This window comes from Heterocephalus glaber, unplaced genomic scaffold, assembly GCF_053883595.1.
Source record: "Heterocephalus glaber isolate CG9 unplaced genomic scaffold, H.glaber_assembly_v1.0 deba00000122, whole genome shotgun sequence".
In the NCBI taxonomy this organism is placed as follows: domain Eukaryota; kingdom Metazoa; phylum Chordata; class Mammalia; order Rodentia; family Bathyergidae; genus Heterocephalus; species Heterocephalus glaber.
The window spans coordinates 82,841,394-82,855,675 of NW_028258138.1; the positions used below are offsets into that span (position 1 = coordinate 82,841,394).

At 44.5% G+C, this 14,282-nt stretch overlaps 1 protein-coding gene across 4 annotated transcripts in view; it reads right to left on the reverse strand.

The window, feature by feature from the left end:
* Positions 1-14,282, reverse strand: part of Tmod3 (tropomodulin 3) — a 60,191-nt gene that overhangs the window by 21,089 nt on the left and 24,820 nt on the right. For all 4 annotated transcript variants that reach the window (XM_087180563.1, XM_004835399.4, XM_087180554.1 and 1 more), the window contains exon 3: positions 11,054-11,210. In XM_087180563.1, the coding sequence (XP_087036689.1) occupies positions 11,054-11,210 (157 nt within the window). The remainder of the gene's footprint in view (positions 1-11,053; positions 11,211-14,282) is intronic.

Sequence of the window (14,282 nt, forward strand, 5' to 3'; positions counted from 1 at the left end):
CCACAGTGCTTTCCACGAGCTAATTCCTTCCCCTTGGTCCTGCTTAACCCCTTCTACAAGCGAAGTCTTCCACAAGGCCTTGGATGCTAGTCTTGCCTGCTCACTGACCCATCTTGCTCTCCCCCTGGATCTGCCACCCTTGTCTTCTCCGAGTTCCTGTTTCTCCAGTGTGCTCTGCCTCAGTCCCCAGCAAGCCTCACAGTCGGATACGCCTGCTATTCTCAAGCTTCTCCAGCCCAGCCCCAGGGTCACTGCCATCCTTCTCTGGCTCTTAAATCCACCTTCAGGTCCTCGTTTCGGTTTGTAACGGTTTTCCTCAGTGAAAATTCTCTTTCCAGGTCGTTTTGAGTCCATGTGTGCAGTATGTGTTCATGTGCCCTGTGAAGCTGGAGTATACACACCACATCAATTCTTCCTTCATCCCCTCATCTCTTGGGTCTCTTTCCCCTTTGAGAAAGATCTCTCTCCCTACTTCCTATTATTTATATTTTGGGTTTCTCATGTAAGAGAAAACAAATGATATGTAAGCTTGAATATCTGGTTTATTTCATTTAACATCATGGTCTCAAGGTACGCCCATTTTCCTACAAATGACTCAGGTTTATCTTTCTTCATGGCAGAGTTATGCCTCTCTGTGTAAAACTACATTTTCTTCATCCACTCATCTGTTGATGGACATATAGACTGCTTCCAAGATTTAGCTATTATAAATTATGCAGCTATAAACACAGGTATGCATGGATCACTGTAATATGAGATCTGTAACTCTTTTGGGAAGATATCTAGAAGGGGAATAGCTGGGTCAAATGGGATTCCTAGTTTTCGTTTTTTTTTTTAAATACTAATAAAATAAGCATTTTATTAATGAAAGTCTGAAAAATGTGTACACCAAAAGTGAGGACTAATGTTAAATAGAAAACCTCCAGAGAATATGTACATTTGATTTTTTAAAACTTTATATAAAACCCATATTATAAATACAAAGCTAAACTATTTCAATACTAACAACCCTAGTTTTAGTTTTTTAAGGAATCTCCATACTGCTTTCTATAGTGTTTGTACTAGTTTATATTCCCACCAACAATGCAGGTTTCCTTTTTCCCAGCAGCCTCATCAGCATGTTATCATTTGATTTCTTGATGATGGGTAAGAATCTCAGCATTACTTTAATTTGCATTTCTCTATTGGCCAGAGATGTTGAGCATTTTTTTCATGTATGTATTCACCACTTGTACTTCTAGGAGTATCTATTCACTTCACTTGCCTGTTTTTTTGATTGTCTTTTAATTCTGGGGGGTCTAATTTTTTGAGGTACTTATTTTAGATATTAGTCCTGTCTGAGGAATAGCTGGCAAAAAATTTTCCCCATTCCGTAGGTTGTCTTTTCACTCTGTTGGCTGTTTCTTTTGCTGTGCAGAAGTCTTTTAATCTGATATGATCCCATTTGTTGATTCCTTGTACTATTTCCTGTGCAATGGGAGTTCTGTTCAGAAAGTCTTTGCCTACGCCTATGACTTCGAGAGTTTTACCCATTTTTATCTCCAGCAGGTTCTGTTTTAACATTTAGTTCCTTGCCCCACTGAGTTTAGTGGAGCACAGGGTGAGATACGGGTCTAGACTCAGTCTCCTGCATGTGGACAGCCAGCTTTCCCAGCACTGTTTATTACAGAGGCTGCCTTTCCTCCAGTGTGTTTCTGGCCCTTTGTCAAGGAGCAGAGCTGAATGTGCTGGGTTTATTTCTGCATCTGCTCTCTTCCACTGAAGTTATTGAAGTCTCTGACAGACGACACCAATACTGCAGTATCTGGGCCACCTGTGGATCCACCACTGACTTTGTTTCTGACTGTGGATCACATCTTTCCTCTTCCCTGGAGTGTCCTGGGGTTTGAACCTAAGACCCTGTGTGTGTTAGGCAAGTGTTCTGCAGAGCAAAATCCCTAGCCCCTTTGCCTTCGTTTGTCTTAAAGTTTTGACTGCAGTTTGAGCATTTCATATAAAAGTGTAACAGAGACACTGAAGGAAATACCTACTCCCAGAAGGGAGTGTGTTCTTCAGGCCAGAGCTGAATCGAGTCCCCTGAGGTAAGCTGGACTTAACCAGTGGGACTGGGTTCCTCACTGGCCTCAATCATTCCATGGACGGGATCAGAAAGTCTTGTTAACAAGACCCAGGACCAGGACCCTGTCGAGATCCTGCAGTCGCTGACTCCTGCTTGTCAGTGAATTAAGAGACTCTTCCCATGTGCAGCCTGCCCGGCCGCTGTCTCAGCAGCTGGAGAGCCACCTCTGTCTTCCGCCCTTCTTTCTGTGCCTGGAGAATGAATGCCATTGCCTTTCTCTGCACAGGGTGATGGCTGGATTTCTCCAGCTCTGTTGCCCTCGCCTCAGCTCCTCCACCCCAACCGGAGTGCGGGCCTCGAGGATTTTCCCTCAGCTCCCCTCCTTTGCCACTGTTCCTGGTGAACACACTAAATGAAGATGTGCATGGAAGAGCTGGGGATTCTTGCAGTCTGACTTCAGGCCTGCACTGTACAATATGGCGGAGCCAGCCATACTCGGTACTCAAATCACTTCAAAATGCAGGTCTCTCATCATACCAGCCAAGTTTCCCATGCTCACAGACACAGCTGGCTCAGCCTGTGCCAATCAGTACAGTGGATATGGCAGATGAAGCTTATTTTTTTTTTGGTACTGGGGATCAAACCCGGGACCTTGCCCTTGCGAAGCAGGTGCCGGAACCACTAAGCTAAATCCCCAGCTCCCCTATTCTGTTTGTTTTGATTGTGATAGTGAGAATAGCAGGTGTCTTACATCTGAATCAGTCCTGCTCTGGTATTTTCTTATTAAGAAGTGTTCCTTGGTCAATCCAAAGCTATCTGTGCCAGCGGGGACATTTTATCTGCCTATTACAGATTTGGATGCCAGGGGAATGGCATCTGTGGTCTGTGGTCCAGCGCTTCCGTCAGCCTCTCGGCTCATGCTGACACTCTGCCCCACAGACCTCTCTGTGAGCAGCAAGGCGGCACCAAGAATGGGGGTTTTTATCACCTTGGTAAGTCCACAGGAAGGAGGTCTAGGGGTGGTTGCTCGATGACAAGAACAAGGATCCAAGTTCTTTCCATTTTCTGACCCTGCTCAGCATGGAGTCCTTTGTTCTTATGCTTGCATAATTAAAGATGACCCTTAGAGCACCAAAAACCACATCTCCACAAAATAAAGGAAGGCGAAGAGCCAGGGATTTAGCTCAGTGATGCCTCGCCTGCCTCATAAGCCCAAGATCCTGAGTTCAATTCCTGGTACTGAAAAAAGAAAAAAAAGGGGGAAGAGGTGGAAGGGAGGGTGGGCACCGGGCCACCAGGCCGCTGCTCAGCTGCAAAGGTGGCTGGGAAAGCAAGCCTGGGTGAAGGGCTGCTGAGCAGGCAACAACAGCATCTGTCCCAATACTGAAGCCCGGTGATGCCCTTCCAAGTCCCCGTAATCCCCCAACACTTCCCAAGGCCACCTTCACAAGGCCAGCATGTGTATCTGTGCTCCATGAGCACATCAAGGGCACAGCCTAGGTCTGTGCATCCCTGTGTCCTCGCCTGACCACAGCAGGTAATTCAGCTTGGTGAATGATTCGGTGATCATCTCCAGTCCGGTGGCTTCGACTTACAAAGCATGGATCAAACATGCTGGTTTGAAGTCACACAGCAGAACTCACACTAGAACCAAGTTCCCACTCTGAAGCTAGTGCTTCTTCTAATGCATGGGAGGCTTATAAACTTGTTTTTAGTAGTGGACCCCCTCCCCAGCAAATGCCCATCTAGATGGTAGTACACATCACCGGTCTTAACGCCAAATTGCAGCGAGATTCTGGTGATGAGATAATCTTTTCTAACTGGTGCACAGGTAAAGGTACCTGCAAATCCCCATGTTCTGGTGGTTCCACAGCACTCCTCACAGCAATGAGGTTTCAGTGCAACCGGCATGCAGGGGCCTGGAGCAGGCCACACAGAGCACACCCTGATCGGAGTCTCCTCAGCAATCACTACAGTGGAGACACTGCTCAGAGGCATTAGCTATTTCAGGCTAATTAGGGTTTGCTTCAGCTCAATCCCACCTGCATTTTCAACTGTCTGTGGCAGTGGCTCTTCATGCTGGATGCATGTGGATCCACTGGGGAACGTCTAAGTACTTCTGGCACCCAAGTTCTGCTCCCAGAGATTCTGGTTTAATTGGTTGGCCGTGCTGCCTGCAGCTCCTGAAGTTTTACGTCTCCAGGGCTTCTGAAGCACAACAGGCTCTGCTGCAAACCAGTATTCACTGATCAAACAAAACAACTTACCACAAAGAAGGATGTGAGATAAAATGCATGCTGAATAACTTAAAGCACCATGGTACTAATACTACATGCCAGAAATATATAATCATTACTTATCAGTTAAAAAAGAAGAAAACCACACATGCTGTCAAGCACCTGCTCGTGTCTTACTGGAGGGACTGATGGAATCTAAAGCATCATAAAAATCTAAGATGTTTATTTTTATAATCCTCATCCATATTTTTAAAGAAATTATTTGTAACCGACTTCTTTCATACATAAACTTTGGTCAATGTTTTCAAAGTGAATCTTGTTAGAAAAAGCAAGGCAAGGGCCGGGGATTTAGCTCAGTGGTTTCGCCGCCTGCTATGCAAGCGCAAGGACCCGAATTCGATCCCTGGTACCAAAAAAAAAGAATTTTGTCTATTTTATAAAGTTCTATATTTTATAATTTTTTTTTTTTTTGTACCGGGGATCGAACTTGGGTCCTTGTGGTTGCACAGCAGGTGGTGAAACCACTGAAAGCTCTATATTTTATGTAGATTGTTACCTCTGGGAACTCTTCATAATTTTTCTGTATGTAGAAATTTTTGCTGTAGTTATTTAGCCTATATAATATTATGTTTGTAACAATATACACAGTAATTACCTTGTATTTTCTTCATGGTTAGTTTAACACTAATTGTAAGAAATTATTTTTTTAATGTACACCTGAAATCTAGCTTTAGAAAACTAAAGAAATTAATTTTGTAAGAAAGGATAAATTAGAGGCCGGGGATTTAGCTCAGTGGTTCCGCTACCTGCTGTGCAAGCACAAGGACCCGAGTTCGATCCCCAGTACCAAAAAAAAAAGGATAAATTAGGCAGGATCTACACTTAGGAATATAAAACATAAAGGCTCTTTTCAAATTGACTCTCTCAAATCCCAGTGGGTTGTTTTACACAGTGATAAAACTGATCTAAAAAATTAATACAGGAACCCAAGGGATCTAAAAGAGTCAAACAATTTTGGAAAAAAAACGAAAACAAATTGAAAGAATTTATACTTGTCACCTTCAAAATTTAATATAAATCTACTGTAATCAAGAAAGTATTCTGGCACATAAGGAAAAATATTTAAGTCAGTGAATTGAGAAATAAACTCATATTTGTGGCAAACTGATTTTTCTACAATACAAAGACATTCAATGCAGAAAGGATAGTGTTTCAACAAACTATACTGTGACAACTGGACAGTTCTCCCCTCAAAATGAAACTAGATTTCTACCTCACACCATACATGAGTATTAATTAAAGGGCTGGAGGAGAAAGGGGAAAAAAATAACTGAGATGTATTGGGTACATGTATTAATTCTCCACAATGAATGTAATAATTACATAATGCAAACATATTAATAAAAATTTCAAAGAACAAAAAACCCCAAATATTAATTTAAAAATGGATTACAGACCTAAATGTAAGTGCTAAATTTATAAAAATTTTTTTTTTGGTAGCAGGGATCGAACTCAGGAAGGACCCTGTGCTTGCTAGGCAGGCACTGTGCCACTGAGCTACATCCCTGGCCCCTATAAAATTCTTTGTTTGTTTGGTTTTTTTTTTGGACTGGGGATCGAACTCAGGACCTTGGGCTTGTGAGGCAGGCGGCGGGACCACTGAGCTAAATCCCCAGCCCCCTATAAAATTCTTTAAAAAAACCCAAACAAACAAAGACACAAAAAACCACAAGAGTGTAGCTCTATAACCTTCAGTTGGGCACTGTTTTAGATATGATATCGAAGTGACAAAGAAAAAATAAATTGGACTACATCAAAATTTAAAACTGTGAAGCAAATGATACCATCAACAAAATGAATTATCCCAGTGTGGAGGCACACACCTGTAATCCCAGCACATAGGAGGCAGGAGATAAGTGCGTTCGGGACCATGGAATACATACATACCAAGATCCTGACTATGTAGCTGATAAAGAACCTGTACTAAAAATATATAAGGAATGCTTACCGATCAATAATAAAGACAACACAATCAGATACAAAGATGTCCAACGGTAAACCCCTCAATAGCATCAGTCACTAGGGAAATGCAAATCAAAACTACAATAAAGGGCAGGGGTGTGGCTCAGGGCAGAGTGCCTGCCTAGCATGTATTAAGGTCTTGGACTGGATCCCCAGCATGGCAAACAAAAACAAAATAAAAACAACCTACAATGTAATATCACTTCACACTCATTAGGAGCCCTGCAATCAAAAAAACAGGCAACAAGTGTGGGTAAGGATATGCAGACACTGGAACTTAACACATCACCGGTGACAATGTCAAACAGGGTGGCCACACTTGGAAGGTAGTTTGGCAGCTCCTCAAATTGCTCAGCACAGCTCCCATGCGTAATGGTTTAACTCTGAGGCACTCCTGACCCCAAGGCAGCCATGTTGAGAAGTGGGACCAGGTGGAGGAGGCAGGTGACTGGGCTCGGCCGCTGGAGGGGTCTCCTGGCCTCTGGGCCTGTCTTCTCTGGCTCCTTTCTTCTCTGCTTCTTGGCCGCCCTCACGTGAGCAGCTTCCCTCGATGCAATCTCTGTCTCTCCACAGGCCTGACAGCAATGGAGCCAGCTGACATGAACTGAAATCTCTGAAACCATGAGCCCAAATCAACCTTCCCTCCTTTAAGATGTAAACTGTTGGATATTTTGGTCCCATCAAGGAAAAGCTAACATACCCTATGACTCAGAAATTCCATTCCCACATATATACCCAAGAGGAAGAAAAATATGTCTACAATAACATTGCACATAAATGTTCATACCAGTATAACAACAAAAAAGTGCAAATAACTCAACTGTCCATCACTGTCCATCAGCAGATGAACAGCTAAACAAAATGTGGTGCAGCTATGTAAAAGGAATGCTATTCAGCTTTAAAAAGGAATGAATGACCAGCAGAGAGTGCAGCTGTGGTAGTGCGAATACTCAGCATGCACAGAGCCTAGGTTCAATCCTAGCACTAAGGGAGGGAGAAAAACACAGAAGTGAATGTTGATACATGCGTAGATGAAACTCTAAAACACTATGCACGTGAAAAGATGGCAGACACACACATACTGTGTAGTTCCATTTATATGAACTGTCCAAAACAAGCAGAGTTATAGAGTGACAGGAAGTAGATCAGTGGTCACCCAGAGCTTTCCAGTGGGGAATGGAGACTGACTGCAAATGCAGTTTCTTTCTTTTTTTGGTACCGGGAATCAAACTCTGGTTCTTGAGCTTGCGAGACAGGCGGTGGAACCACTGAGTTAAATCCCCGGCCCGGCAGTTTCTTTCTGGAGTGATGTTACCTTGTTCAGTAATGATTCTGCAATTACAAAATGGCAGCTAAGGAAACAGAACTCACCAAGAACAGAACACAGTGCTAAGTTCAATGCATGGCACTTACCCAAACCCATCTTCATGCCAAGCGGGTGGGATATCCTGCTAAGGCCGTTGTGACTGCCACAGATCAGGAAGAGACCCTGTGCGCCAGGCTAACACCACTGCCAAGGCCCTCCCATCACAGTCATCTGCCCCATGGCAAGTTACGGCGACAGAGAACGTTGGGATTATCTTAGTCACAGATCCATCCCCACTAAGTGTAAAGTTAAAAATCACCAAGAAACAGAGATGGCCCTTATTAATTTCATTCCCACGGCTAACATTACTGTTTACAGGCTGCCTTGTACAGAAGTGATTCCAGGCAACCGTCACTGGGACACTGTAGCCTCCAGGGGCTTTGGGACAGACCTGACTGAAGTGCACACCTCAAGCCCAGGGAACCAGGGAGGAGGGCCAGACTGTCAAAGGGCATTGCTTTTGGTTTTTTATTTTACCCAACACACATGATACCTGCTTGATACCACAGTACGGTCACCGGTAAATGCTCTGTAGTCAATAAATGTGTAGTGCTTTATGTATAATCATGAGCTAGAAAGGCCACATAAAAAGAAGAGCACAATAAGGGATCCTTTACTCTGGGGAGTGCTCCAGCTTGGAGTCTGAACCCCCGCCCCTCAAGCCCAGCCCCCAAGTGGCCCTCCTGGGAGGTGACAGACCTGTGGGGAGTCTGCCCCAAGAGTTACTGTGGGACCCCAGCCCCTCCCCTCCCTTCACCGCTCCCTGGCTCATGCTACGACCAGCTTCACTCAGCCCTGTGCCCTGTCACGTGTGCTGCCTCGCCATAGGCACAAACCAGCAGGGCCGCTCACTCACTGGGGTCTCAATGACCTGAGCGGTCACCTGATGGCTCTTTAAGAATGAGTCACCACGAGAGTATTGTAACCTGGAGGGAGCTCTAGGAACTCAGGCCATTCCTGTAACTGTCCTGGAGACAGAGAGCTAGAAGCTACCCCTGGGTACCGAGCCCTGTCACCTGGCAAGAAACATTACTGTTTAGAGACCAGGCACATTTTAGGGATTCTAACTGGAGCTCTGCTCTGCTGTCACATTTCGCCTCACACAGGCCCAGAAACCAAGGAGCCAGCATTTGAAAACTAGAGTCAAAATAACCCTTTCCTCCTGTAACTCGTGGATCACAGGGATCTGCTGCAGAGAAGGAAAGCTAACACACTGTATTCTCCCCTCTTGCATTTCCTATTTTCCACTGTTCTCCTCTACTTTCCCCCATGTCCTCTAATCCTCTGAGATCCTTTCCTAGGTAACTGGCAATTATAAAAGAAGAGCATATTAGGATGTTTCTTTGATCAGCTCTGGGACAAACGCAGCACTTTTACATCTGTCTCTTATTTTCTCTTTTTGTCCTCAAATTCCAGTTTTCTGACCTCATTCCCTCTATTTCTACTTTCACTCTTTTTCCTGATTATACCCCAGAGGTCACCTGGAATATACAGAATAATAAAGACGGAACACCAATACTGGTTCTTACAAAACTGTTCTACACAAGCAGGTGAAAGCTGTAAACACCGTTCCAGGTCTGCTGTATAAATGCAAGTATGACCAGCAGTCTCTCTACAGCAAACACAAAGGGACAGGAGCGTCTGCCTATCTTTGTGACTCACCACACTCAAAACTGGGCCTTGGTTCTCAGCGCTCCTTTGGTTCCACACTCCTAAGGGATGTCATTCCCATCTGTAGCAGCACTGTGACGGCTGATTTTCTATGCCAACTCAGTGCCAGGATATTTGGCCAAATACCACTCTGGGTGCTTCTGATGAGGTGTTTGCTGGCTGAGACTAACTTCAAACCAGCAGACTCTGAATAAAGCAGGTCACTCTCTAGGACAGGGTGGCTTTATCTGGCCCATGGAGGGGCTCAGCAAAGACTGACCTCTTCCACCTGAGACAGATTTCTGCCTGCAGAGCACCTGTGGACACGCACTTCTCTTTCTCTAAACAAAGAGCAGAGAAGAGAGGCAAGGAGTGACAGACGATTCTGAAAAAGCCTGATGCGGAACTTGTGGGTAACCTACTCACAAGTCACTCACTAACCTTCCTCTTCCACGGAGGCTGGATTCTAAACTGAGTTTTCTAGCAGCTCTTGAAATTCCAGGGTAGCCAGGAGACAGTTCTAGCCAAAACTCTCGAGCAGGGCATCCTTCTCCAATAAAAGCGCAGGTCTCTGGGATAAAGCATTGTGCCCTAACCCTTTCCTCCTGCCCAGGCCACAGCAGATGAGATGGAAACAGCACGTGGAGAAGCCAATCTGCAGCTTGGCCAGCGGCCTCCCTCCTTCCGTGTCCTCCACACGCCCTTCCACACAGGGCACAGGATAATCTGCCTCTTTAGCCCAGCTGTATTCTGGACCAAAGAAGCAGCTGAGAAACTTCCTTAGGCAACAATGTACAGGGAACTTTCAAAAACATAGCTGTACTCAGTCTCCACCAAGGATACGTAAGATCGGACCTTGCAATGAGAGGGAGATGAACTGAAAAAACATCCTGAAAGTAATGATTAAGGTATCTGCAACTACAACCATGAATGATGAAGGCAGGGTACAAAGGAAGGGTATCTTTTTAGAAGATGCTTTGAAAATGTGACATGAATCATTTTGTTTTATTTTTTGGTTTTCTGAGAAAGGGTCTCACCACATAGTGCAGGCTGACTGAACTCACTATATAGCCCAGGCTGGCCTCCAACTCATGCATCCTCCTGCCTCAGCCTCCAGAGTACTAGGATTACAGGCGTGTGCCACCATGGCTGGTGACATAAATTATTTTATGGCATTCCACTTAAAAGAAAGGAGTCAGAACTGAGCATGGCTTTGGCATCATTTGTCCTCTGTAATACACTAGTGGACTTAAAAACTTACTGCAGCACTTTTTCAACAGAGAACTACAGGGTATTACACAAAATCATTGAGTAATAAAACTATATTAATGAGGGTGGGGGATTTAGCTCAGTGGTTCCGCCGCCTGCCTCGAAAGCACAAGGTCCTGAGTTCGATCCCCAGTACCAAAACAAACAAACAAACAAAAAAAACTATATTAATGAATCATTAAGAGAAAACTATTGGGGCTGGAGATTTAGCTCAGTGCCATCGTGCCTGCCTTGAAAACGCAAGGTCCTGAGTTCAATCACTGGTACAAAAAAAAAAAGAAAAAAGAAAAAACTGTTGGCCAAACTGAGAAAAATGGAAGTAAAGTGTCCAGGCCATCTAACACATGTCTAAGTAAAGAGTGCTGTCTCTCCAAAGGCTGCCATGATGCGCCTCTCCACACAGGATTCTCTCCCGCTGCCACCCCCCTGATCCCAAAGTCCCGGGCTCACCTTTCTTCTCCCCGGTGTAGGGCACGTAGTCCTCCCTGTCCTTCTGCTCCAGCGCTTCCTTCTCCAGGTACGAGAGGAGGTGGTCTCTGTCAAATGGCCCCGTGGCAGCCTTGGACGTCTGGTTCTTCTGCCGGAAGCCTGCAGGCAGAAGGGCGTTCTGCCAGAGAGTGAATCAGCCATTACGACCAAGGAGGCCGGCGACGCTTTGCGCTTCCAGAGTGCCCCTGCAGAAGATTCTAGACTACAGTGGGCGGGCATTAGACAGCGCCATGAGGGATCTTATAGCAGTGATGGAAAAGGGCTCTAAACACAGTCCTTTTTAAAAATTGCGGTAGAATTCATTTACATTATTATTGAAATGGGCACCTATATATTTTCTTTTTTTTTCTTTTTTTTGGTACTGGGGATTGAACTTGGGTCCTTGTGCTTGGGCAGTAGTTGACGAAACCACTGAGCTAAATCCCCAGTCCAAAATGTTCATTGTTTAAGTGGAAATAACAGCACTTCAAATTTGGCCATTTGTGAATATCCATAATAATTCTCATTAAGTTTGCCTCTGTGTCCTCTTGAATGTAATGGCACTCATTACACAGCAAGCTGACCTTTAGGGGTGGACCACCCAGGAGGTCTGTCCCTCCCTGCACCAAGTGTGTCTCCTAATCCAAACTCAGCCGTCTCTGGGACCATACAAGACACACAAGACGTCTGCCCCCAGACTGTGAAGTCACTGAAGAGCCGCATCCATTCCACTCAGCCTAAAGGTCCTCTCCACTCTGACTTCCTGCGGAACCTGGGCACTGCTTTGCCATCTCCAAACCTGTTACTTCCGTCCACCCTCTGATCCAAGCTTCCCCAGCATCCCCTCGGGTTCCCAGATCAGCTCTGACCTCCACAGCCCTTGCTCCCTCTCCTCAGTCTCAGCCTCCCCTGGCCCTGCCTCTGTGCTCCACACCCTAGACTCCCTCCCTCAGATTGGGACTTGCCCAGCAGTCAGTGCCCTGCACCACAGCTTCACAAATGCAGCCCCACCCCTTGCAGGCTCCGCCCACCCTCTTCTGCTCCTTAAAGACAGCAGCTCCACCCACTCCCCCAGAGAAGCTTCTCCTGAACTCTCATCCCCCCACCCCCACCCTTACTCACTGTCTTTTACATCTGGTGTGAATGTTTGATCAAAGTCAATTTGCCTGCATCAGGAGGGAAGGGTTATATCTAACCTGCTCACTCTTACCCTAGGCCTAGCACAGTACCTGGGATCTACAGGTGGCCCCTGAACACTCATTCAATAAAGATCCAGGACATTATTGAATAAAAATGCTCGCCAAGACAAACTAATAAACAGTCATTTTCCTTCTCCATCCATAAAGCATGCACATATGTATTGCTACTTCATGGTGGTGAGGATGGAGCTGCACTATTCCACTTGCCTGCTCAAGCCCATATGAAATAATACAGCTTTAAAATATGTTACACGGGCAGGGCGTGGGGGCACTCGCTCGTAATCCCAGCACTCTGGGACGCTAAAGCAGGAGGATCCCAAGTTCCAGCCCAGCCTGGGCAACTCAGCAAGACCTGGTCTCAAAATAAAAAGAAAACTACCAACGAAAAGCCCTGGCCCTGACAGATTCACTGCTGAATTCTACAAGAAATTTAGAGAAGACCTAATGCCGCTATTCCTCAAACTCTTTAATGAAACTGAAAGGAAAGCAATACTACCAAATTCATTCCTGGAAGCAAGCATTACCCTGATACCAAAACCAAAGAAGGGCCCAACCAAAAGGAAAATTACAGGCCAATTTCCCTAATGAACACAGATGCAAAAATCCTCAATAAGATACTGGCAAATAGAATGCAGCAAATCATCAAGAAGGTTTTGCACCATGACCAAGTAGGGTTTATTCCAGAGGTGCAGGGATGGCTCAACATATGCAAATCAATACATGCAATACACTATATTAACAGAGTCAAGGACAAAAACTATATGATCCTCTCAATAGATGCAGAAAAAGCATTTGACAAGGTCCAACACTCATTCGTGTTAAAAAAAAAAACAACCCTACAGAAGATTGGTATAGCTGGTCTGTATCTCAATCTGATAAAAGCCATCTATGACAAACCAACAGCCAATATCATACTAAATGGACACAAAAGCTTTCAATCTAAAATCAGGAGCAAAACAAGGATGTTCACTGTCACCACTTTTGTTCAATATAGTTCTGGAAACATTAGCCAGGGCAATTAGACAAGAGAAAGAAATAAAAGGGATAAGGGCAGGAAAGGAAGAAGTTAAATTATCATTCTTTGTGGATGACATGATACTCTACATAGAAGATCCAAAACCTCTACCAACAGAGTTTTAGATTGGATAACCAAATTCAGTGGCGTAGCTGGATACAAAGTCAACACTCAAAAGTCAATATGGGCTGGGGATTTAGTTCAGTGGTTTCGCCACCTGCCTTGCAAGCGCAAGGACCAGAGTTCGATTCCTGGTACCAAAAAAAAAAAAGTCAATAGCCTTCCTGTACACAAATAACAGACTCACTGAGAGAAATTAGAGAAACAATCCCTTTCACAATAGCATCCCCCAAAAATGAAATACCTAGGAATCAATCAAACGAAGGAAGTAAAAAGACCTCTACACTGAAAACTACAGTACTCTGAAAAAAGAGATTGAAGAGGATATCAGAAAATGGAAAGACATCCTTTGTTCTTGGCTAAGAAAAACCAATATGGCTAAAATGGTCACACTTCCAAAACTGTTACACAGATTCAATTCAATCCCAATCAAAATCCCAAAAGCGTATCTCACAGAATTAGAAAAAAACAATACTAAAATTCATTTGGAACTAGAAGAGACCTAGAATAGCAAAGGCAATTCCGGGCAACAAAGGGAAAGCAGGGGGGTATCACAATCTCTGACTTTAAATTATACTATAAAGCTATGGTGATAAAAACATTATGGTACTGGCAAAAGAATAGAGGATGCAGAAACAACTCCAGACATACTCATCCACCTAATCTTTGACAAAGGAGCCAAACACCTTCACTGGAAGAAAGATAGCCTCTTTAATAAATGGTGCTGGAAGGGAAACCACCAACAGAGCTAAGAGACAACCTACAATGTGGGAAAAAATTTTAGCAGCTGTTCCACAGACAAAGGTCTACTATCTAAAATATATAAAGAATTGAAAAAAATCAGACCCCCTGAAATTCAAAGACCCAATTCAAAAAT